Source organism: Mytilus californianus, unplaced genomic scaffold (genome assembly GCF_021869535.1).
Source record: "Mytilus californianus isolate M0D057914Y unplaced genomic scaffold, xbMytCali1.0.p SCAF_6, whole genome shotgun sequence".
In the NCBI taxonomy this organism is placed as follows: Eukaryota; Metazoa; Mollusca; class Bivalvia; order Mytilida; family Mytilidae; genus Mytilus; species Mytilus californianus.
Window position 1 is genome coordinate 31,070,520 of NW_026262712.1, and position 23,339 is coordinate 31,093,858.

The following is a 23,339-nucleotide window of genomic DNA, read 5'->3' on the forward strand; positions in this document are numbered from 1 at the left end:
AATCCCACACCCGGAGGTGGTCCTCAGTTGGCCCCTAAATAAAATTGTGTGCTAGTTCAGTGAAAATGGACGTCACACTAAACTCCAAAACATATAAATGAACTAAAATTAAAAATCATACAAACGGTGACCTATAGTTGTTAATTTCTGTGTCATTTGGTCTCTTATGGAGAGTTGTCTCATTGGCAATCATACCACCCACATCTTCTTTTTATATAGACTAACAAAGGCCAATTAAGCTTGTTCTTGTCCTCAATATGCACGATATTTTGTCAGTGGACGAAAAGCAAACAGAAGTCAATCAAGCTTTAAATCTTTAATATAAAAGAAACTAGCAATAAACATTGCTATATGATAATGCACAGAATCGACATTCATGAGGGTCTGGATGGGGTTTACAGAATAGAAAATAATGAATACAGAACTGAAGGACCCCCATCCAGACCCTCGTACATGTATTGTGGACTGCAGTACCAGTAATACATCCATACATACAATAGAGGCCATCATTTTACTGCTCCAAGATTTTATCAGAATTCAATACATTTGATGTAACGTAGTATATTGTTTTTAATTCAGACATGTAAAAGACGCAATGCACTTTGATGGAGGTGTTTTATGTGTCATATTGTTTAAATATTGTAACAATAATTAAAGATTGTATCACATCGTCGTGCTAATTATCCATTTAAATTTGTAACTGTTTTTCAATCCTTAATGAATAATAACTCATTGTTTTAAGCAACTGAACTGACACCTAATTTATTTGTATGTTTAAATTGGGTACTTTTTGGACCTTTGTACATGTATGAGCACATGGTCGAAAATTGATACGGAGATTATTGATATCTAGATGGCTAACAGAGGACCAACAGATGGTAAAGTTAATGCTTTTGTTTAATTTCAAGGATACATTTGGTTTCAATTATATTCTATGTTGTCATTTCATTAACACTTGTACCGTTCTTATACAATTACACATTATCTTATGATTTAGGATATTTGTACATTTGAATTTACGAACATAACAGCTGAAATTATCATAGAAATTCTACTTTTTTGTCCAAAATAGAAAATGAAATAAATTATGCTTATGCTCGAAACAATATGTTAGATTATAAAAAGAACTCAAAAAGAGGCAGCAACCAACCAATGACAAATAAGTTGTGGGACAACCTGGAAATCTACCGACGTCTGATTTCTGATAACTTTTGATGACTATTACGAACAAATGAAATTTTAATCTCAAAATATTTTAAGGTGTATCTCTACGAGAAAGTCAAATGATCCCAAGTTTATTTTCGTAACAGAAAGCATAACAGCCTGTTGGTAGAATCTTTTATGAGAATCGTGTTCACAGATTGCAAGTGACACATCATTTGATTTTATTGTTCTTCTTTGATTTAATGAAATGTAATGTATAATGTTATATAATGTAATGTAATGCAATTGTATTGTAAAGAAGTTGTTGTTATAGACATTGAACCTGCTCCACCATACGAGCCACCTAATAGATTTTTAAACATTTACCATGGACAGGGAACAAGTGATATCGGAAGAGGGTCACATCCAGCCCCTAATAATTTTATGTTCAACAGAGCTACATATCCAGAGCTTCCAGGATTTTATGATGAATACGGACACGATCAATTCAAGATGATGGAATTAAATTCGAAGCATAAAGCCAAGATGAGGCGTCAGCTCCATCAACAGAATACAACGGTATGAGCGATTACTATACATACTTTAATTATTCTTCCCTTAGTTTATTTATTTTTTACTTACATTGTATCATAGATCAAATTTATTTGTTCAGTGTATGTTCACTGGTATTAATATGTCTTTTGATTGAGTTAAGCCATTTCAATTGATATTTTATAGTGTGGCTTTCTATGTTGTGATGTTACACTATTGTTTCAGATAAGGGTGAAGGTTTGGTACCATTAAAACGTTTAAACCCGTTGCAATTGTTTGCACCTGTCCTAAGTCAGGAATCTGATGTTCAGTAGTTGTCGTTTGTTGATGTGGGTCATAAGTGTTTCTCGTTTTTTTATATAGATTAGACCGTTGGTTTTCCCGTTTGAATGGTTTTACACTAGTAATTTTTGGGGCCCTTTATAGCTTGCTGTTCGGTGTGAGCCAAGGCTCCGTGTTGAAGACCGTACTTTGACCTATAATGGTTTACTTTTATAAATGTTGACTTGGATGGAGAGTTGTCTCATTGGCACTCATACCACATCTTCTTATATCTATCTATCTTGAAATGTATCAAGTGTTAAAAATACTTGTTAACGCGCATTCTCAAAACGTGCGGTAAGAATATTCAATGACCCGATGTCATTATCTACGTCACAGCTATACGTTTTTTTTCAGATATAAAGTCGCATGACAATTCTACCTTCGTTTAATAACCGCCAAATACTTGTCATTGGTTTTTAATATATTGGTACTTGTTTACTTATTCCTTTGGTATCTTACGGATCTTTTCTCGGTAGACTTTTGGATTATCAAATATGTAATCTTACGGTATATTGTATGCTCCTTGTTGGTATATATATTCACACATACCAATAGGGAAGTTGCATGCTCCTTAAAACGTTTTACAAAAATTCACGAAAGGAAATGACAAGCTGAAAGAAGTTTTGTTGGCGCCAAGTAGTTGGAAGTGAAACGACCCACAGTATAGCATCAAATCGACAATTCTTCCATTTAAGCTCACTTCGGGAGCATATAAATAAGGAAGCAACGATGAAAACGAATTATACACTATTTGACTCACAGGTATTTTGAAATCATTTCGAATATGTGATCAATGGTCCTGTCAAAATCTTTCCATATGAAAGTGGTCTTACATTCGTCACAATCTTGAATGCGACATCTCGGGTTTAATACAAGGTAAGGTCAAACAACAATTTTACTTAATATAATAGTAATACTAATAATTTATATATGTTTCGTTTCTCAATCAAGCCTGTGGTCATTTAAGATTAAAACGGCATACATACATACAAGTTTGCAAAAAGAACGAATAATTAGAAATCAATTGATTAATTGATAGTTGTCACTTGCTTAACGTCTAATACCAACCACTTCATACATTTTCAAGACGAGAACAAATAAAATTAATTTATAGTTAGTTTAGACGGTCGAACGGTATGATGGGATGGAAAGTTAAACTAGAGTAGAAAATATTGTTTGTCGATGTTTACAAACGAGTTGGGATATTTCATTGTTTTTGTGTAGCAAACAATATATTCCTCTATATTTTTTTTTCCAATGTAGTATCTCAAATAAGCGTCTGGTAAGCTATTTTGAAATACTTGTTATTTTAAGAATGAGACTTGCTATACTCTCATACAATTTAACATCGAGGCAAGTGATCAAGGAGCTCTTAAGATCACTGCCTATTTTTGGTAAGTTTCGTGTTGCTTTTCTTCGAGTTTTTTGCTTAGTGTTTTGTAGACTGGTGTTGGATTTTTCGCCGTCTATTTATTTTGGATATGAATTTGTGGTTTTTGACTGTCTCCTGAGTATATTCTATCTTTCTCGTTATCTTTCATTACTACCCCTATATTTTATAAGCATTTTCCGCTAAAATCTTCATATTTACATGCTATTTATGCTCTTATAATATACTAGATAATGGAGTGTGTGTCCGAGCGAGAACTTCTCTAGTTCATTACTTTAGGAATATTTATCAAAGAGTAGTATTTCAATATTCAGCCCCATTCTACTATTTAGTCAGACGTCAGTCGCTACCCTGATATACCCTTTCTTTTTCGGGTAATTAATACGGATAGCGTTTGACATCTTTAGCCGAACAGATTTATCATTTTTACATAATTTAATTCATTGTATACTGGTTCATATTCTGGACGCCAGTCTTTGCTCCTTTCTAATATAATTCACAAACAAAAAACAAATATGAAGCTTAGAAATGGAAAAATATTAAATACTAAACTCGTTCAAACGGTATCTACACGTCTCAATCTTCAAAATCGCTTATCTAAAAATACTACCATCGCTAACATTTTTAACAATAAAAATCGTGGTTACCCTTCTATCGATAAGTGTCATGCCAAACAATAACTTACATGTCCTCGTCTTTCCACCAACAATACGGTAAGGTCCACGTTTAATGGTCGCACATTTTCTTTAAATTTTGAAACTGATATAACTTGAAAAACAAACAGTATAATTTATTTACTCACATGAAACAAACCGGGATGCGGTATTCAGTACGTAGGTGAAACTGAACGATATTTATCAAAACGCACTCAAGAACATCTGTATCGTTTTAAAAGACCCAATAAATTCAAAAGTATCATTTATCAACACCTTAAGAAGCACAATCATCCTATTAAATATTTTGCAGTTCAACCTTTAGAAGTAGTAAATAAGCAGCCTGGTGAATCTCATTCAAAGTTTTTACGATCGCGGAAAATAATTGAATTAAATTGGATTAAAAAATTACAGACAGTCTACCCTCTCGGTCGTAATGATAATATCATGGGAATTGGTAATATATCGAGAACCGATTCTGTTAACATTTTGGATATAGTTTCTAAAACTGTTCGTAAAAACCGTTCTCATGGTCGTAGAAAAAATCGCAATCAAAGAAAATTTCGGACCAATCATACCAATATTTCGGACCTAATTTCTATTTCAAAAAACAACGGCAGACATTATCTGTTAACAAAGCTCTGTTCATTACCGGTTAATAAGTTAAATAAAATTTTAGAGGATTGCAACACAATTTCATATAGCAGTCCTAAGTATGAAATCGTTCAAATTATAATGGCATATTGTTATTCTAAACTGTTTCCCAAAATTGATCGCTCTGAAGATCATAAAAAACAGTTTATTAAAATAAAGTATGTCAATAAAGGTTTTGATTTTGTAAATATTGCTGGTATTTTTAACGACCATTCTGTTAAAGAACAAATTCCGGGATATTTTGATAATACTGAGCTCCCTCTTATTTGTTATATTTACAAGAAATCTACCCGGAAATTTGTGTTTAATTATAGCCAATTGTGTAAAGATGTTAATATCAGTGAAAATACACCTACTTCATGTAATTGCAGTAATTCAGAATACATTTATGGACCCATTTCCCATGTTATAACAGGAGATCTTAACATCGTTCAAGTCCGAGAGTTAAAATCATTCCTCAGTAAAGGACCTAAGTATCGTCCCCCGTCAATTATTAATTGGAATGAGTGTCGTAATATCATCCACGACTCACTCCATACTTACTGTTTGAAATGGATAAAACGGGAAAAAGCTGACAAAAAATCTTTGGACTCTTTTTTTAAATCAGTAATGAACATAGTTGATATACGTATTCAACATTTTAAAGAACATTTTACTCTTAACAATAACCACAATAAACCTATTTCTCGTATCAAACATAAACTAAAAGAACTAGCCAAGGAATTTGTTTTTGTCCCGGCCGATAAAGCTGCTAATAATATTATTATTGTTTGACGTAAATTTTACATTGAAGTTCTGAAAAAAGAAATCACCAATTCACCAACATTCCAACTGACTCCATTTTCAGAAAACGACATCTGTAACAAACATAAACTTTTAGCTACCGCTTTACAAGCAGAACCAAATACAACGAAAGTCCCAACTATGTATTGGCTTCCGAAGCTACACAAACACCTTACAAATATAGATTCATTTCGTCTTCAAGCCATTGTTCCACTACTAAATTGTCTATTCTTCTTACCAGTACACTTGGTACAATCAAAAACCTGATAATAAATTGTTCAAATAAGGCCTTCGAAAATAGCGGAATTAATTACTTTTGGAGTGTCAAGAACTCGTTGGAGGTACTTGATAAATTGCATGCATATATTGGTGATTTTGAATCTGTTCAAAGTTTTGATTTTTCTACCCTATATACCACATTGCCTCACATTCTCATTAAGAAAAAATTCACACACCTAATTAAATGGGCATTTAAAAAGTCATAATGTGAATATATATGTTCAAACTCTTTTAGGTCATTTCTTAGTAGCAATAAACAAAAAAACTATGTCAATTGGACATGCTTTGATACTATATATGCCCTTGAATTTTTACTAGATAACATTTTTGTTCGCTTTGGAGATTCCGTATATCGTCAGGTTATCGGAATTCCAATGGGGACTAACTGTGCACCACTTATTGCGGACCTCTTTTTGTATTGCTATGAGTTACAATTTATGACAAAAATCAGCAAAGACCCATCGAAACAACATCTGATACACAAATTTAATAATACTTTTAGATATTTGGATGATATTTTGGCTCTCAATAATGACGACTTCAGTATGTATACTAAAGAAATTTATCCTGTTGAAATTACTTTAAATAAAGCTAATACTAACAATGACCACTGCCCTTTCCTCGATCTTGATATCTATATCATTAACGGAAAGCTTAACACTAAAATATATGATAAAAGAGATGATTTTTCGTTTCCTATCGTTAATTATCCATTTTTAGATGGTGACGTTCCCTTGTCACCATCTTACGGTGTTTATATATCTCAACTTGTACGATTCGCTCGTGTATGTAACAATGTTTTAGATTTTAACGAGAGAAATTTATGTATTACTGAAAAATTATTACACCAGGGTTTTCGATATCACAAACTAGTCAAAACATTTACTAAATTTTATCATCGGTATAAGGACATCATTCGTAAATATAGCTCAACATGCAGACTTCTTATACGTTCAGGTATTTCACATCCAATTTTTTATGGAAATATTCTTTATAAAGCACAAAAATGTCAGTATTCACCTCTAAAGCTAACAAAACCTTTAAATAGACTTATTAAGAAGGGATATAGTTACGATACTGTTGTCAGGTCATTAAAGATTGCATATTTTGGCGTTAATATTGATTCACTTATCGGGTCTTTGCATCGGCACTAAACACATTTATTTAAAAACCAGTTGTTGGCATGACACGGGTTATGTTCTCATATATGTTATGATGGTATGATACTAAACCCCTAACGGGAAGGATTGTGCCTGATATTCATATGATGAAGACATAATCTTTCAATCAGTTAAATTGAAGTCTGGAGCTGGCATGTCAGTTAACTGCTAATAGTCTGTTGTTATTTATGTATTATTGTCATTTTGTTTATTTTCTTTGGTTACATCTTCTGACATCAGACTCGGACTTCTCTTGAACTGAATTTTAATGTGCGTATTGTTATGCGTTTACTTTTCTACATTGGCTAGAGGTATAGGGGGAGGGTTGAGATCTCATAAACATATTTAACCCCGCCGCATTTTTGCGCCTGTCCCAAGTCAGGAGCCTCTAGCCTTTGTCAGTCTTGTATTATTTTTAATTTTAGTTTCTTGTGTACAATTTGGAGTTTAGTATGGAGTTCATTATCACTGAACTAGTATATATATTTGTTTAGGGGCCAGCTGAAGGACGCCTCCGGGTGCGGGAATTTCTCGCTGCATTGAAGACCTGTTGGTGACATTCTGCTGTTGTCTGTTCCATGGTCGGGTTGTTGTCTCTTTGACACATTCCCCATTTCCATTCTCAATTTTATTATCTCGAGAAAATAACACGAACCTGTTTATCTTTTCCCATAATTTTGTTGAGGTGTATACTATCCCTTGAAAAAGATGGCGGACTGGTATAGAAATATTTTACGGAAAAGAAAATAGTGGGGAAAAATAAAGAATAGAGAATGGTGGGATACTAAAATATGAAGAATAGAGAAAACATGTTTAACCTATAGCCGCATTATGTATGTACATGTGCCAGGAGCCTGAAAATCAGTTGTTGTCGTTAGTTGCTGTAAATCATATTTGTTTTTCGTTTATTGTGTTGTACATACATCAGGCCGTTCGTTTTCTCCTTTTTATTTTTAAAATTGTTTTACGTTTGTTATTTCGAAGCCTTTTATAGCTTGCTATGCAGTATGGGTTTTGCTCATTGTTGAAGTCCGTACGGTGACCTATTGTTTCTAACTTCTACATCATTTTGGTCTATGTGGAAAGAAGTTTCATTGGTAATCATAACACATCTTCTTATTTTTATATTTTATAACATATTCAGGAAGAGTAAAGTGGTCAAACATAAAATTCAGATCATCAAAGATCGATGCCATTTATTTGAGTTTCTACATGTATACAGTGAACATCTTTTAATAGATATAAGAAGATGTGGTATGAGTGCCAATGAGACAACTCTCCATCCAAGTCACAATTTGTAAAAGTAAATAATTATAGGTCAAAGTACGGCCTTCAACATGGAGCCTTGGCTCACACCGAACAGCAAGCTATAAAGGGCCCCAAAAATGACTAGTGTAAAACCATTCCAAAAGGAAAACCAACGGTCTAATCAATATAAAAAAAAGAGAAACAAGAAACACTAATGAACCACATCAACAAACGATAACCTCTGAACATCAGGTTCACATGCAATATATGTTCCGATAATAAACAAAGGCCACACACTTACGTTGCTGAGTATTGGATTTGCCCGCAATTTCGTTTAAATAAAACATATTCTCAAAGTCTCAGAAAATAATCCAGCTGATATTTTCTTTCGTCGATCATCTTTGCTTAACATTGCAAAAAGCATTTTTGAACATAAAAAGACATATTGACAAAATGTCAAGTCGAGGTCTTTTATAGCTGACAATACGGTTTGGATTTGCTCATTGTTGACGGTCATACGATAACCTATAATTGAGGGTCTGGTGGGGTTTATAGAAATGGGAATAAAGGACCAATACTACAGAAAAATGAGCCAAAAAAAAAAAAAAAAAAAAAAAAATAGAGAAAAATAGGCCAAAAATAAAAAAATAGAGAATAATGGAGTGTTAAAATATAAAGAAAAGAGAATAATGGGCAAACAAATTTATGAATAGAAAAAAATGGCTTAAAAAATTTAAGAATACAGAATTGAGCGACCCCATCCAGACCCTCATAATTGCTTACATACTGGCAATACAACAACTCCTAATTTTTTACATCAAAACAATAAATTGCAGCCGGCTCATGGCAACGACGTTTGTGTGAATGAACATTTTTTTTGTCTGTCGCATGTCCTATTCAAGGAATCCAGTGGAAACCAAAAAATAACATTTTGCCATAAAACTTTAAAACTATCAAAAAAATATTTTTCTATTTACAGGAACTGGCGACGGTACGAACAAGAAGTTCCGGCAGTAAACTTGGACTAATTTTCTTCTTTGTGTTATCGCTTGTGATTGTTGGAGGTTTTGTAGCTCTTGTCTTTTATGTTGTGTCTTCCCGTAGTTGATTTTGAAGGACAAAACAAAAACGGAATCGAACCTGTATTGTATTTTTTTTCTTTTTCATTTTTACATGTATTTTTACATATTTGTTTTCTCTAAAGAGATTAATATTTTACTTAACGTCAATTAGACAGCAATCCAATATCAAAATATAGCAACAAATAGACATTTACTGTAGTGTGTCTGATGATTTTATGCAACGGTTTATAGCTGTTCTGTTTTATGTGTCGTCTCTTATATGAATAAAAAAGAGCGGGAAAAGTATTGATTTAAGGTGTAGTGCATTTACTCTTATAAATGTATGTTGTATTTCATTTTTACTGGCATTATTGTGTGATATATGTTTCCTTTATCAATTAAAGCACAGAAAAAAGAACAAATTCATGTATGCATTTTTTTTATTTATGGAGTTGTTTGACTTGTTTACTTGTTTTCCCAAGAATAAATCACTTTCCCTTTGTTTAGCTGATACTTAAGTTAAACTTTTATATGTATTGCAAGTTGAGCATTTGTTTTGCAATACCTTTGAAAATAGATGATGAAGGTTCTTCAAGGAAAATTATCAATATGTTTGAATAATATAGAGTGCGGTATTTGCCATTTCTTTTAGGAATATTTGCCCTTAAATGACAATTTTAACAATTTAATTTTTGTTTCTATTGTTTTGAAAACTATAATTGTTAAAGATAAACTTTAACTTACAAAAATAATCAGCAAACGAAAAAAGTTCACTTGACTCCTTACACATATAGTAGTTATTACCCTTTAATGCATTAAAAAAAAACAATTGCTGTCAATGGCGGTTGTTTTTCAGTGTTTCTATAGTTTGTTCCTATAGAAATTGTGTATGGACGGTATATCTTGTGGTCCTTCTTATACGACTGTGTTCACAACTTTTCCTTAGAAACTAGAGGTGATTATAAATCTGACAGCCGCTATCAAAGACGTTGTGTCATGTTTTTTATATTTTATTCACAAAAAGGATACCTGGATAATACGCTTCAATGCGAAGCAATTCAACGACATAAGAATTACAAAAAGACATATACAGGCTGATATTCAGTTGAAATTAAAAGAAATGGAACTCTTTATTATAGAAAGTAAAACAAAAACCAAGTTGGTATATTCGAATTATTTACATTTGTTTGGTTCTATTGGCTTTAAAAGTTCAATGCATACTTTATGATTGTTTGCATCTTCTATACGTGTTTATAGTATGGAGCTTCGAGATATTTGTAAACTTTTCAATTTAAAGACAATTTTTCACAAAATATTTGATTGTGGTCGGTATAAATACAAGTGGATCTTTTTTGTGCATAAGCTTACCATATAGCATCCTATAGCTTGACATCAATTGTCGTTGAAACCCTGACGCAAACAGAATTTGTGATTTTGTTTTTATGTTGAACGCAGTTTTCTATTCCAATTTTCATAAAAAACAACGTATTTGTATAACGCCACAGCTGGAACTCTGATATTACTTTATGTTGTTTTATTATTACTTGATGATATTTTGTCTTTACTTAATATGGTTTTGACATTACGTAATGATGTTTTGATATAACTCAATATAGAATAGTCATTACTTAATGATATTTCGATATTACACGATATGGTTTCGTATTGATTTGATGTAGTTTTGTCATTACTCAATATGGTTTTGTCATTACTCGATGTGGTTTCACCATTATTTAATGTGGTTGTGTCATTAGTCAATGTGGTTTTAACATTACTTGATGTGAATGTGACTTAACGTTATGTAGTTGTCTCATTACATGATGTGGTTTTGTTATTTTGTAATGATGATTTGCCTATTCTTTATATGGTTTTAACATTACGTAATGATGTTTCAAAATTTGACGATTTTACACTACATGATGTGTTTGTTTCATTATTTGATGTGGTTATCCCATTACTTGATGAGGTAATATCACGTGACCAATTCGGAAAAACCTGTTCTATTTTTAGATAAATTTCCATGTTGTATGTGCTTTGGATGAGTGTGGCCATCCATCGAATTAGAGTTCAAATTAAAGTTCGGGTTACTGTTTGAGTTATACTTTGAGTTAGTCTTCGATTTCGAATTCAAGTCATTATTAGAATTAAAGTTTTAGTTAGCATTGAGTTTCGAGTTGGACTTCAGAGTCGAGTTTGAGTCACATTTAAAGGTATAGTTCTAGTTACAACATTAAATTTGAGTCACTTTTTGAGTTTGAGTAAGATTCGAATTTAAGTCTCATTCAGATTAATTAATATTTTGAGTTGAAATTCGAGCTATCTTATATGAGTTCGTAATTAAATTTTCTATATCGCGGAACAAGGACTTTTGCTCGGGCTTCCGAAAAGAGGGCTCCTGGGTATGCGTACAAAAGATAAACAATGTTACAGTATACAAAACGCAACATACATGTAGAAGTTTAAATAAAGTTATAGATGTGGTGTGATTGACAATGAGACAACTATCCACCAGAGTTTACAAGCAGTGGGTGTAAGAAATCATATATCGGCAACCGTACAGCCTTCAACACACCGTATAGTCAGGTCAGCTACAAAATAAAATTGAGAATGGAAATGGGGAATGTGTCAAAGAGACAACAACCCGACCATAGAACAGACAACAGCAGAAGGTCACCAACAGGTCTTCAATGCAGCGAGAAATTCCCGCACCCGGAGGCGTCCTTCAGCTGGCCCTAAACAAATATATATACTAGTTCAGTGATAATGAACGCCATACTAAACTCCAAATTGTACACAAGAAACTAAAATTAAAAATAATACAAGACTAGCAAAGGCCAGAGGCTCCTGACTTGGGACAGGCGCAAAAATGCGGCGGGGTTAAACATGTTTATGAGATCTCAACCCTCCCCCTATACCTCTAGCCAATGTAGAAAAGTAAACGCATAACAATACGCACATTAAAATTCAGTTCAAGAGAAGTCCGAGTCGGATGTCAGAAGATGTAACCAAAGAAAATAAACAAAATGACAATAATACATAAATAACAACAGACTACTAGCAGTTAACTGACATGCCAGCTCCAGACTTCAATTAAACTGATTGAAAGATTATGTCTTCATCATATGAATATCAGGCACAATCCTTCCCGTTAGGGGTTTAGTATCATACCATCATAACATATATGAGAAGAACATAACCCGTGTCATGCCAACAACTGGTTTTTAAATAAATGTGTTTAGTGCCGATGCAAAGACCCTATAAGTGAATCAATATTAACGCCAAAATATGCAATCTTTAATGACCTGACAACAGTATCGTAACTATATCCCTTCTTAATAAGTCTATTTAAAGGTTTTGTTAGCTTCAGAGGTGAATACTGACATTTTTGTGCTTGATAAAGAATATTTCCATAAAAAATGGATGTGAAATACCTGAACGTATAAGAAGTCTGCATGTTGAGCTATATTTACGAATGATGTCCTTATACCGATGATAAAATTTAGTAAATGTTTTGACTAGTTTGTGATATCGAAAACCCTGGTGTAATAATTTTTCAGTAATACATAAATCGGAGAATTCTTATTTTATAGTATTTATGCTTTGTCGCTAAGTCCGAGCCACCCCCCCCCCCCCCCCCCCCCCCCCCACCCCCCCGTTTCCCTGTAACTTTAGTGTGAGTTGATTTGAAGTGTTTCATTTGTTAACAATAAAGTTCAAGTCTTTTGATTTGTGTCGAGCCTGCGACATCAATGTAGCGGCAGTGAGACACAACAAACCTATATTTCGTCGTCGGTAGTGGCGTCGGCGTCTCCATCTCCATTTTTTAAAATTTCTATTGAGTTTAACCTTTCATTATACATGTTACTAAACATGTATGCCATCATAATTTTGTACTTTTAGAATATCATACTGTATTTGTTTACCTCAACTATTGTATCTGTATTTGTATTGTATGTTTCTCTGTAAACTTGTAATTATTTTTTAGAGAATAAAGTATCTATCTATCTATAGATCGTTAGGTTTCTAGTTTTTTTTACATTTTTCATTTCGGGACCTTTTATAGCTTACTATAGGGTTAATGATTTGATTATTGTTGAAAACCATACAGTTTTGTTTTAGTTAAATAAAACCGAATTAAACTGTTTTGACATGATAAATTTGTAAACCTCCATGAAGTGTTTTAAAACTTGTATAGGAGTTATAATTCCTCAATTTCAAGAAAAAGCATCTACAGAAAAACATTTTTTTTTAATTTTGTTTTTACCGATAAATGTATAGATAAATGTACAGCCGATCGACATGACGCTTTTACACTTACAGCAGCAATATCAGGCGAGACACAGGGTTCCGTGGAATATTTTACAAATTTATTACAAAAATACTGCTTCCGTTTGAGAACTTAGGATAAAAACAACAAGACCAAGTGGTTTAAGGATATCCCAATTATGTCCGAAGTACTGTAAACTTTTTAATACTTTTTTTCTTATTATTGTCCTTTGTCCCCTTTTTCATACCAAATAACTCTGAACAACCCAATCGAACTTTAATTTGAACTTTAACTCAATGGATAGCGATACCCATCCAATGCACATTAAACAAATTAATGATATATTGAAATCTGTTTAAAAATAGAACATATTTTTTTCCGAATTGGTCACGTGATTTTACCTCATCAAGTAATGGGATAACCACATCAAAGAATGACAGGACCACATCAAATAATGAAACAAACACATCATGTAGTGTAAAATCGTCAAATTTTGAAACATCATTACGTAATGTTAAAACCATATAAAGAATAGGCAAATCATCATTACAAAATAACAAAACCACATCATGTAATGAGACAACTACATAACGTTAAGTCACATTCACATCGAGTCATGACAAAACCATATTGAGTAATGACAAAACTATATCAAGTCAATACGAAACCATATCGTGTAATATCGAAATATCATTAAGTAATGACTATTCCATATTGAGTTATATAAAAACATCATTACGTAATGTCAAAACCATATTAAGTAAAGACAAAATATCATCAAGTAATAATAAAACAACATAAAGTAATATCAGAGTTCCACATAAGACAGCTGTGGCGTTCCATATATTTGTACATCTTCATATTGATGATAGCTCTACAAATTAAATTGCTTTCCAAGCCTTTACTCTTACTTTTCTAGATTTTGTGTTCACAAACACATTTTTTCTCAAAAATTGTGATATATATGGAAAAATAATTCCGAAATCCATGTTGACTTTTTTTGTCTTAATCACACGTTTGTTGTGTTTGATTTAACAAAAATTACAATACAGACGGGCAGACGATCAAAGTGTATTCGATGAGAAGCACTAATTAGATAGTTTATCAGTAGTCCAACCAATGCGAAATGGTAGATTATAACGTTTTATGATTTTTTAAAAAAAGTATATAATATTTCTTTGCTTTATTTGCTTTATTTAACAACAATGTCTATTTTGTACAAATAACGCAGTGAACAGCTACTGTATTTTTGTACGGTGGACATCTCAAACTGCCACATTTGGTGTTGATTGGATAAAATAGAGCTCCGTTTTCATCTTCATTTTTATTGTCGACAGGCTCGGCATCTTTGTCAACACATACATAGTCCTTGTTGCTGTGAGTCTTATAATCTGACATGATATAACCAGTGTATTCATTTGTCCAGCCATTGTAGCAGGTTTTCCTCCCTAAAATGATAAAATTGCTTTTGATTCAACCCCGTTCCTCTTCTATACCAAATTATTACTTGAATCATTTTGCTACGGACTTTACTTACATTTGCATCACTTTGTTTTATGTCCCATGTAAATCAAGTAAAAGGTATCGAACCCTATCTACTTATAAGCTTAACTTAAGCTTAAGATCCCTTTATGTAAATGCAAACACTTTTTTTCATTTTCTTTACATGTTTACGTCCAGGTACAACATTGATGAGTAGATTCTTTCCAATTGCTTTTGTACCGTATTTCTAGTTGTTGCTATGTTAAGGTTCAGAAAGAGTTGTTGACATGTTCAATCGCGTAATTTCAAATGACAAATAATCCTGAAGGTGCCATTGATTTCCTGTTATATTTTGTTTTCCGTTAAGAAGTTAAATAAGGGGTGCAAAAGTATATCATGTTTGTAAGATTATTTGAAGTTTTCAAAAAATTCCGTCAATCGGGCCTGGAGTAGTTGCAGATAAGAAAGAAAGACGAAAGAACAACCTTACGGACGGACGAACACCCCTATCACTAGATACATATACCACCTGCTTCAAAACTAGGCTGGCATAAAATGTATAGTAATTCGGAAAGAGGATATGATACAAAGGGGACAGTCAAATACCATTAGTCAAATAAAAATCAACAACACCATGGTTACGAGAAAAAGTAAAACTCACAAAAGCAACGTAAACTCTTACATATACCGAGATTAGCCCATGTGTATTTGAAAGGTAGGCAGTTGCTGAAGTGACATCCGTCGTGTTGCTTACTGCAAGTCAAATTCTGGAAATTCAATTAATGATGTCACATTCGATGAAAAGAAAACGAGATTGTGGTTGCGAAGGGCAGATAATCGTGATCATCTATGACACAGGTTTTCCATAACAGTAAACTAAACAATGACGGCGATCGCAAACATTTGAAAGAGCTAATTTAAACTTAACCATTGGGAGCCATTGATTCAGTAGCTATCTTGAAAGGATTAACCCTCTATTAAGAAAATCATGATCGGATACGGAGGCCTTGAGTATCATATCAACTGGGCGATACATACTACACGTGCAGATCCTGTTGGAATTTTTTTTTAATACATATACATTTTTAAGTAATTACTTGTCCAAAAGTTTTGTTCTTTACCGATCCTCATTGTCACTATCTAGATTAACTGTGATTTCATTATCATTCGTTGGATAGTACATTTTGTGGATTTCGTGGACACAGGTGAACAACGAATCTAAATGTTTAACGACGAACAAATTTGTGTATAGACTTAAATGCAGATTCTTGTAAAACCAAGAAATCAAATATCCACAAATTTTGTTTTCTTAATCCACAGTTCAAGACAAGATGTAAAGAAGACTTGAAAATCTTATAAATAAGTTAATATTAAACTATAATTATCAATTATTCATCAACTGTAAAATATATTTCTACCTGGTATCATAAGAATAGTTGATTTTTTTCTTTGGTAGCAAACAGCACATGACACCTCTTTTTGGCGCATATCACTTTTCATTCCTGATGGTTTGTTTGATGATTCAATCTCATATTCGGCACCAAATAACTGGTCATTACCATCTGAGATTGGCTGCCCGTTTTCTGGATCATTTGGTAAGCATAAATAGTTGACACCTCCTCCTTTGTTTGTATACTGGTTACCACCAGCTTGTCCTGGAATACAAAAATATATGTTGATGTACTTCGTTGTATTTACGTGTAGTGCTTTTTTTTTTGTTTTTTGACGTTCAAAATAACGTAAAAATCAAATAAAGCTATACAGACGCTAAATGAGAAATATTTCTGAAATGAACAACAAAGGGTAGTTTGAAGTTATTTTCGGTTTTTCTCGAACACTTGTTAATACTTTCATGATCAATAATTATTGTATCTGTCATTTTCAGCTGAATTAGAGAAATGTATAGTTGCGATCAGTTCTAACCTATCTTAATCTCTCATCGGAACTTACAGGAGAAGTGATTAGAACCGCCTTTAATACAGTACCCATGTAAACATTTAAATAGTTTCTGACAGACACTGTCTATCCTAGAACAGCTTTGGACAGTTCAATCCTAGACAGGATTCTGACAGTTCTAACTTATACATGATTCTGAAATCAGATCTTGTACTAGGAAAGATTATTCAGACAGTTCTGAAGACAGAGTAGAACTGACCCCAACTGTATAATGTACTAAGTGAATGTTTAGAAATATACATTAACATTAAATATTATACATCAAGATAACACTTTTCACTGGATTGCGTACTTTTTAACAAATAGTTATGATTTATTGCTGATACTATAGGATAAATATAAAATAAACAACGATTTTTAGATTTTATGTATTCTAATCTGACGTTTTTCTAAAAAAAAAAAACATGACCTCTGAAAAAAATTTCGTTATCACAATATATATAATGTGCTTCACACTTCCACTGGGTCTGTACCGCTTATGGACTATCGAATATTTGTATTTCGATACTATTAAGATATAAGAGATACATTTTCATTGAAAATTCCGTAGTCAGAATGTGCCTGAGACTATTATACTAACGTCAACATATTATGTCCCAGTTTGTACTAAAGGTCGGAACTGCGTCTTGCAAAGTTTGCCTTTTACGATTTTGACCCTCCTCTATAAACGTTTTTTTTTTTGCTAAATAAAGTGTTTTATTTTAACATTTTAACCGAAATCCTGGTTCATTTAATTTAGTATAAATGCCTTATTTTCATTGGTTATATAATGAAAAACAATGTGGTTCGAAAAATGTTTCTATATTTAGAGTAAAGTATAAAATCCATTTAAAAAAGGATAACACGAAAAAGTAATCAATTTTCCAAATGTGACCCACGGTCGAAATCACGAAAATTACTGATTTTTATCTAACATGGTACATGTACATCAAAGTTACAACGACTGATTCATTTGTCTTTAGTCCCTAAAGATTTTAAATATTTAAGGCTCAAGAATTTACAGACAGTCTTGTGTCGGCTCAACTTTAAATTTCTATGAAAAAGAAATAGTGTAATAAAAGAAAAATGTAACGTATTGTTGCTATAGCTGTTCATTACAAAACGCAACTTCTAAATTGAATATTCTAGGAAGCATGTGAAGAATGAATGCACAAATGATTGTTTCGCAATGGGGCATAGCCAGTGAAAACTATTCAAATGACATGACAGAGAAATTCTCTAAACAAAAAGAAACTACATGCTCATTTTCAGATACAGCCATTTTCTTTCGATTACCTGTATATACCATTTCTACTCCTTTTGGACATCCTTTCTTTCCCCAGCGTACATATGTCACACCTAGATGAATGAACAATAACACAACGTTTTTTGTTTCGTATTTTGAATTTGAAAATACATAAACAGTTCAAATTATACGTCCGTAGGTGGCCTATTGGAAGCCAAAATGTCTTCACTTATTTAAAATGCCCTAATTACAGTTGCCGGACAAATTTTCCGGTTACGTATTTTAACAGAGTCTCTATCAATTTGTTCTCACCTTGGATATATATGATTGCAATCTATGCAACTGGACGATAAACAAACAACAATCAATCAATCAAACAATTATTATGAATATCAAATTATATAATGATAACATTTGTTTATTTAAAATTTGAAATGATTAACAAATAAATCCAGCAATATAATTGTATTAAAAGCATGAGAACAATTCTGTACGTATAGTTTTCAAATTTTCAACTTCCCATTTATCAGGAATACTCTATAAAATAGTTAGCGCTTTTTATCTTCGTTATACACGTACGAAATGTCTTAGGTAGCGTTTCTTACACAAAAAATCCTTCACCACGATTTGTGGAAGAACAACTGAAATCGACACTGTACAAGTTTCACGTTCACCATTACAAATAATTTGAGCAAAACACAATGTCTGTATCTCACCTCATGAGAAACATGTTTTCCAGATCTTCTATCTTTAAATATTAGAATAGTTTTAAATTTCCCGATGTCCTTTTCCCTATTGTGACATAATACCTAGTTTGGAATCGGACGACGGGTGATGCATATCAGGAGTTGCTTACCCTGTCCACGCACCGGATGTCTCTGTTTGGATTTTTTCGTATCTTGATTTTTATATTAAAACGGATGAAGAAGTTTTGAGGATTGTAATGCTACAGTTGCCTCTTGCCTAATACTTTAATCGTTTATTTTTTAAATTGATTTCCCCTTTTTCTTTTCCATGCTTCCAAAAATATTGTCTCGATGTCCCTCAAATTTGGTACATGTAGCGTGTCATACATTTAAAAAAACACATTTTAAAAGAATAAAGTATAAGAGCATACTCGTGACTTTTCCATGACATTCATAATTCTGAACAGGTCTGGTGAATCAGCTTCTTCATCTTTAAGCTTAATTTAATTTGTTAATTTGTTGCACTGCTGTTCATAGTAGTATTTGTATTTTGTGTGTACACTTTCGTGCATGTTTAAAAAAATGTTTGTCTTCTAAAACATTTTTGGCCGTGGTGTTTTCTGTATTTTTTATAGTTTTAGTTTTGATAACTTTCCAAGTATTCTCTTACTTGTGTCAGTATGTACTGCTTCACAATTTTCGAAACATAAGAAAAAAAGTATCAACAAATACTTTTGATACTGTTGAGTTAATGATGCACTTTAAGGTTTAAGAAGTTTAAAGTTCATACCTGAGCCGGCTGGTTTTCCTGTTGAAAGGCCTTCCCCATTTCTAGAGGTATGGAGGTAATGTTTCATCAGAAAAGACTGCTCAGATGCCGATAGGTCATAATCTTTACAATCATGACATTGGACAAGCACCATGCTTGTTGCTATAACAACTGCCAAATTTGACAAGAACATGTTTGTTTCTACAACAAATAAAAAATGAGAAACATTAGAATTTCTCAAAATATATCCATATAGTCAACACTATAGAAAATATCTTTACGACTCAACGGTTGACGAGAGAAGCAATTTACCTTGATGAGTGCATATTGGGATATTTTGGGACTTTATATTTGGATATTTATTCAGTGCAACTTAGTTTCTTCTGACTAATAATAGATTAAGCTACGTTTCCCCTTAGCTGTATTTGGGAAAACCTTTTATTAGCTAGGTCCTTCAATTTCACTTTTAATTTGACCATATAATGTTTTTGATTCGGGTGTCACTGATAAGTCGTATGTAGACGACACGCGCATATTTCGTTGAAAGTTATCAATCTGGTATCTTAAATGACGTTTTTTACTCTATATATAATTATGGATTACAAGAAAAAGATTATTTATATTGTGTCTGTTAATTCTGTTTCATGCGTACTTTGTGCGATCCTCTGAAATATCTTTACTCGTACAGAAAATTTATTTAAAAATATCAATTCTTTGTTTTATTTGTTTTTGTAGTACTTCAAATTGTTCTTAATACGCATTACCATTTTATAGCATCAAAACTTTACGTTTCCTAATATTTATCAACGAAAGTCCTGGTATGTTATTGGCGAATTAATCTGACATAATTCTTTAAGAAAATAAAAGCCAGACATTTATAAAACATATTCAGATAAGGCATAGTCATAAAAAGTCTAAGAAAATAATCTTAGGAAATATAAGTATTACACTTAGTTATCTTTAATTGAAAAACAGATCTTTCTGTTTTAAAGAATTGTTCATATCATCTAATATATTTATTTAGGAAATAAACTGTATTATTTCTTGAAGTAAAAAGAACGTCCTAAAAATCATACATGTAAACAAAAAAACAAGTGCTATACTTGTTTGACTAGTAAGTAAAAAACACAAAATATATATATTCATAATATATATAACTCTGTGTTAACAAGTAAAAATATCAAACAATATATTCTATGAAGACACGAGTTGTTTTTGGTTGGACTTCAGGATTGCGTTTATAAATGTTGATTCAAAGTTGCTCGAATCTAAATTAGAATCATCGTTTCATTATTACATTATAGTTATACATGCAGCAACAAATTTTTAAAAGAATGTTATCAAATTATTATATTTCATAGAATGTTCATTTCTGTGCTTCAAATACCGTTCATGTACGGTCTTTGTTCAGAAAATGTTAAACTTCTTTGCTCTGACTCATATATGTATGCACTTTTGAACTTTCTACTATTTACATTTTGTTGGTTGAATGTTGTTAGTTAGAATTCAAATGGCAATTATTGAAAGAATTTTCATGTAAAAAGGAACCAAATTCAACATTTAATAAGTAGATAATGCAATGCATGTCGCCCAGAATGAAGGTCGGGTTAGGACTGGAAATAGGGGAATGTTGTGTATGTGCAGGAAATTGATGAGTTCTTTGACGTGAAAAGAGCGTGACAGTCTCTCAACAACAGACACCATAGGTAAAGCCCCATTTCCAACCCGGTGTGAAAGCATATCAATACATCGTGCAATACTGTCAGAAAAGTCCGGATTATATTTATATTAAACCCAAGTAATTCTTTTTAGGTTTATGTTATATCGTATTATAATTTCGGAGTTTGAAAAAGAAAAAAACATAAAACGTTTGTTGGAAAATGCATTCACTTACTAGATAAAAGGAAGAATAAAAAGTTAACCTCAATCAGTATAATAGTACGTCGGATTTTGCTATTCAAAATATTAAGTGATATAAAAAGGAAAGCTATTACGTTGCACATTGTAAAAATGATAAATATGAATGTTCATGTTTGTCAAAGAGAAAAACAACATCGATGAATATCACAAAAGATCTTACGAAAATTGATATTCGCAAGACGCGAAAATATCAGTATAACTTGCAACCAATTTTAGTCGTAAGATGATTTTGTGAAACGAGCCTAGAGTGGTCGTACCTTTATACAAATGGAAAATCAAATATTCAATGGCTAAAAGAAACTAAATACATTACGTGATGAACTTAATTCTAATCGTTAGAACAATTCAAAGAAGGAAAACATAGTCAAAATTTATGTAAGACAACAGTTTTGCTTCGTTCTTTTCCATATAAAATGCTTCAAAAAATCAATAAAGATCCAGACTTATCTGTTACCTTCTTGTGTTGTCACAATTACAAGTCACTGGGAACTCAGTATATAGACTTTTTCTTGAATTTGTCATTTATAGCACAGCAATACTTGTACATCTGTTGTTAAAGTAGATGAGACAATTGCATGTATAATGTATTGATTGAGTATATGTTTACATGTACATGTACATGCATTCTAAAGGTTAAAAAACGAAATAAGTTTTTCTTTTGCTGATTTCGTTCCTTGTTTATATAGAACAGCAGCTATACTGAAAAGTTCGTTTATTCCCAACCAACAGTATAAGGTGATAGATGATAAGGTATCTTCTAATAACTGTTATATTAAGGATTTTACTATAAACAGTTGGTACCACCAATCATGGATTGAACTTTTTTTTTCTATAAAAGCAAAACACGCTTAAAACTTTTAAAGCATTACATAGAATTCATAAGAGCATGCGCAGAACAGATTAACCGTCTTAAGATAACTTTACTTGTGGTTGTTGCAACATTTCTTTGTTGTACAAGCTACAGCTACTAACACTTTGAGTCAGAACCAAAATTTGGCCAAAATTCCCAAAACTATAAAATTTGGCAAAACTAAAAACAAACTTAAATTTCAGCAAATCTAAAATGTACCGGATCATATAGAATATCTTCGTATATTAACATCTCATATTAGTACCGTTGCGCAAATCTTTAGACTTATAAATACATATATATATTATGGTGTTGGCCCTGTATAACCACGTGTTATCCGATGAAGAATGTCTGTCATAAAGTTGTCACATGTTTAGACGTGTATAATAAAATTAAAATTTGATGTGGCGGCAAGGTAATTAATATTATCATCCTTTACGATAGACAAAATAGCTGATCTGAAAGATACACCATTTACTTGCCACTATAGATCATGATGATGATGGAAATGTTTAACGACCTTGACTGGCTTTACAACCCTCGCATGGTCGGCTCAGTGCCCGAAGGCGTGTGGTGAGCGCTTAAATATTTTCATGCGTGACGATGGAAAGTTGGCAAGGTGGGCCGCCATTTTGGTTTCGGTAAGATCTTTTTGGTTTTTTGACTATTTTGTTGTTTACTGCCTTCACAAATACATCATGTACTGTGTTACAATTCTAGATAAAGCCGACGAGGAAAGGCATAACATAAACCACCGAAAGATATATTTTTATGTAGCCTAGGTGGTCGAGTGGTCTAGGGCGCTGGACACGGTGCAGGCAGTGTTGCAACGATGTCACAGTAGCAAGGGTTCGAATTTTTAAATTCCACCGAAAACATTCCACAGAAAGATAAAAGATTGAACTTTTTAAAGTATTGTATTGCATCTCTACACATG

General features: G+C 32.4%; 1 protein-coding gene and 1 long non-coding RNA gene across 2 annotated transcripts; one reads left to right on the forward strand and one right to left on the reverse strand.

Moving 5' to 3' along the window:
• Positions 1–750: 750 nt before the first annotated feature.
• Positions 751–9,753, forward strand: LOC127704805 (uncharacterized). Its single transcript, XR_007983528.1, has 3 exons — positions 751–878; positions 1,478–1,722; positions 9,166–9,753. It is a non-coding gene; the product is annotated as an uncharacterized LOC127704805 (long non-coding RNA).
• Positions 9,754–14,689: 4,936 nt separating this feature from the next.
• LOC127704801 (short-chain collagen C4-like) lies at positions 14,690–22,046 on the reverse strand. Its single transcript, XM_052209020.1, has 5 exons — positions 22,007–22,046; positions 19,654–19,833; positions 18,228–18,290; positions 16,415–16,651; positions 14,690–14,962 (listed from the first exon to the last, which is right to left on the reverse strand). Exons 2-5 carry the CDS (start codon positions 19,823–19,825, stop codon positions 14,724–14,726), a joined length of 711 nt encoding a protein of 236 aa, XP_052064980.1. The 5' UTR covers positions 19,826–19,833; positions 22,007–22,046; the 3' UTR covers positions 14,690–14,723.
• Between the last annotated feature and the right edge of the window lie 1,293 nt (positions 22,047–23,339).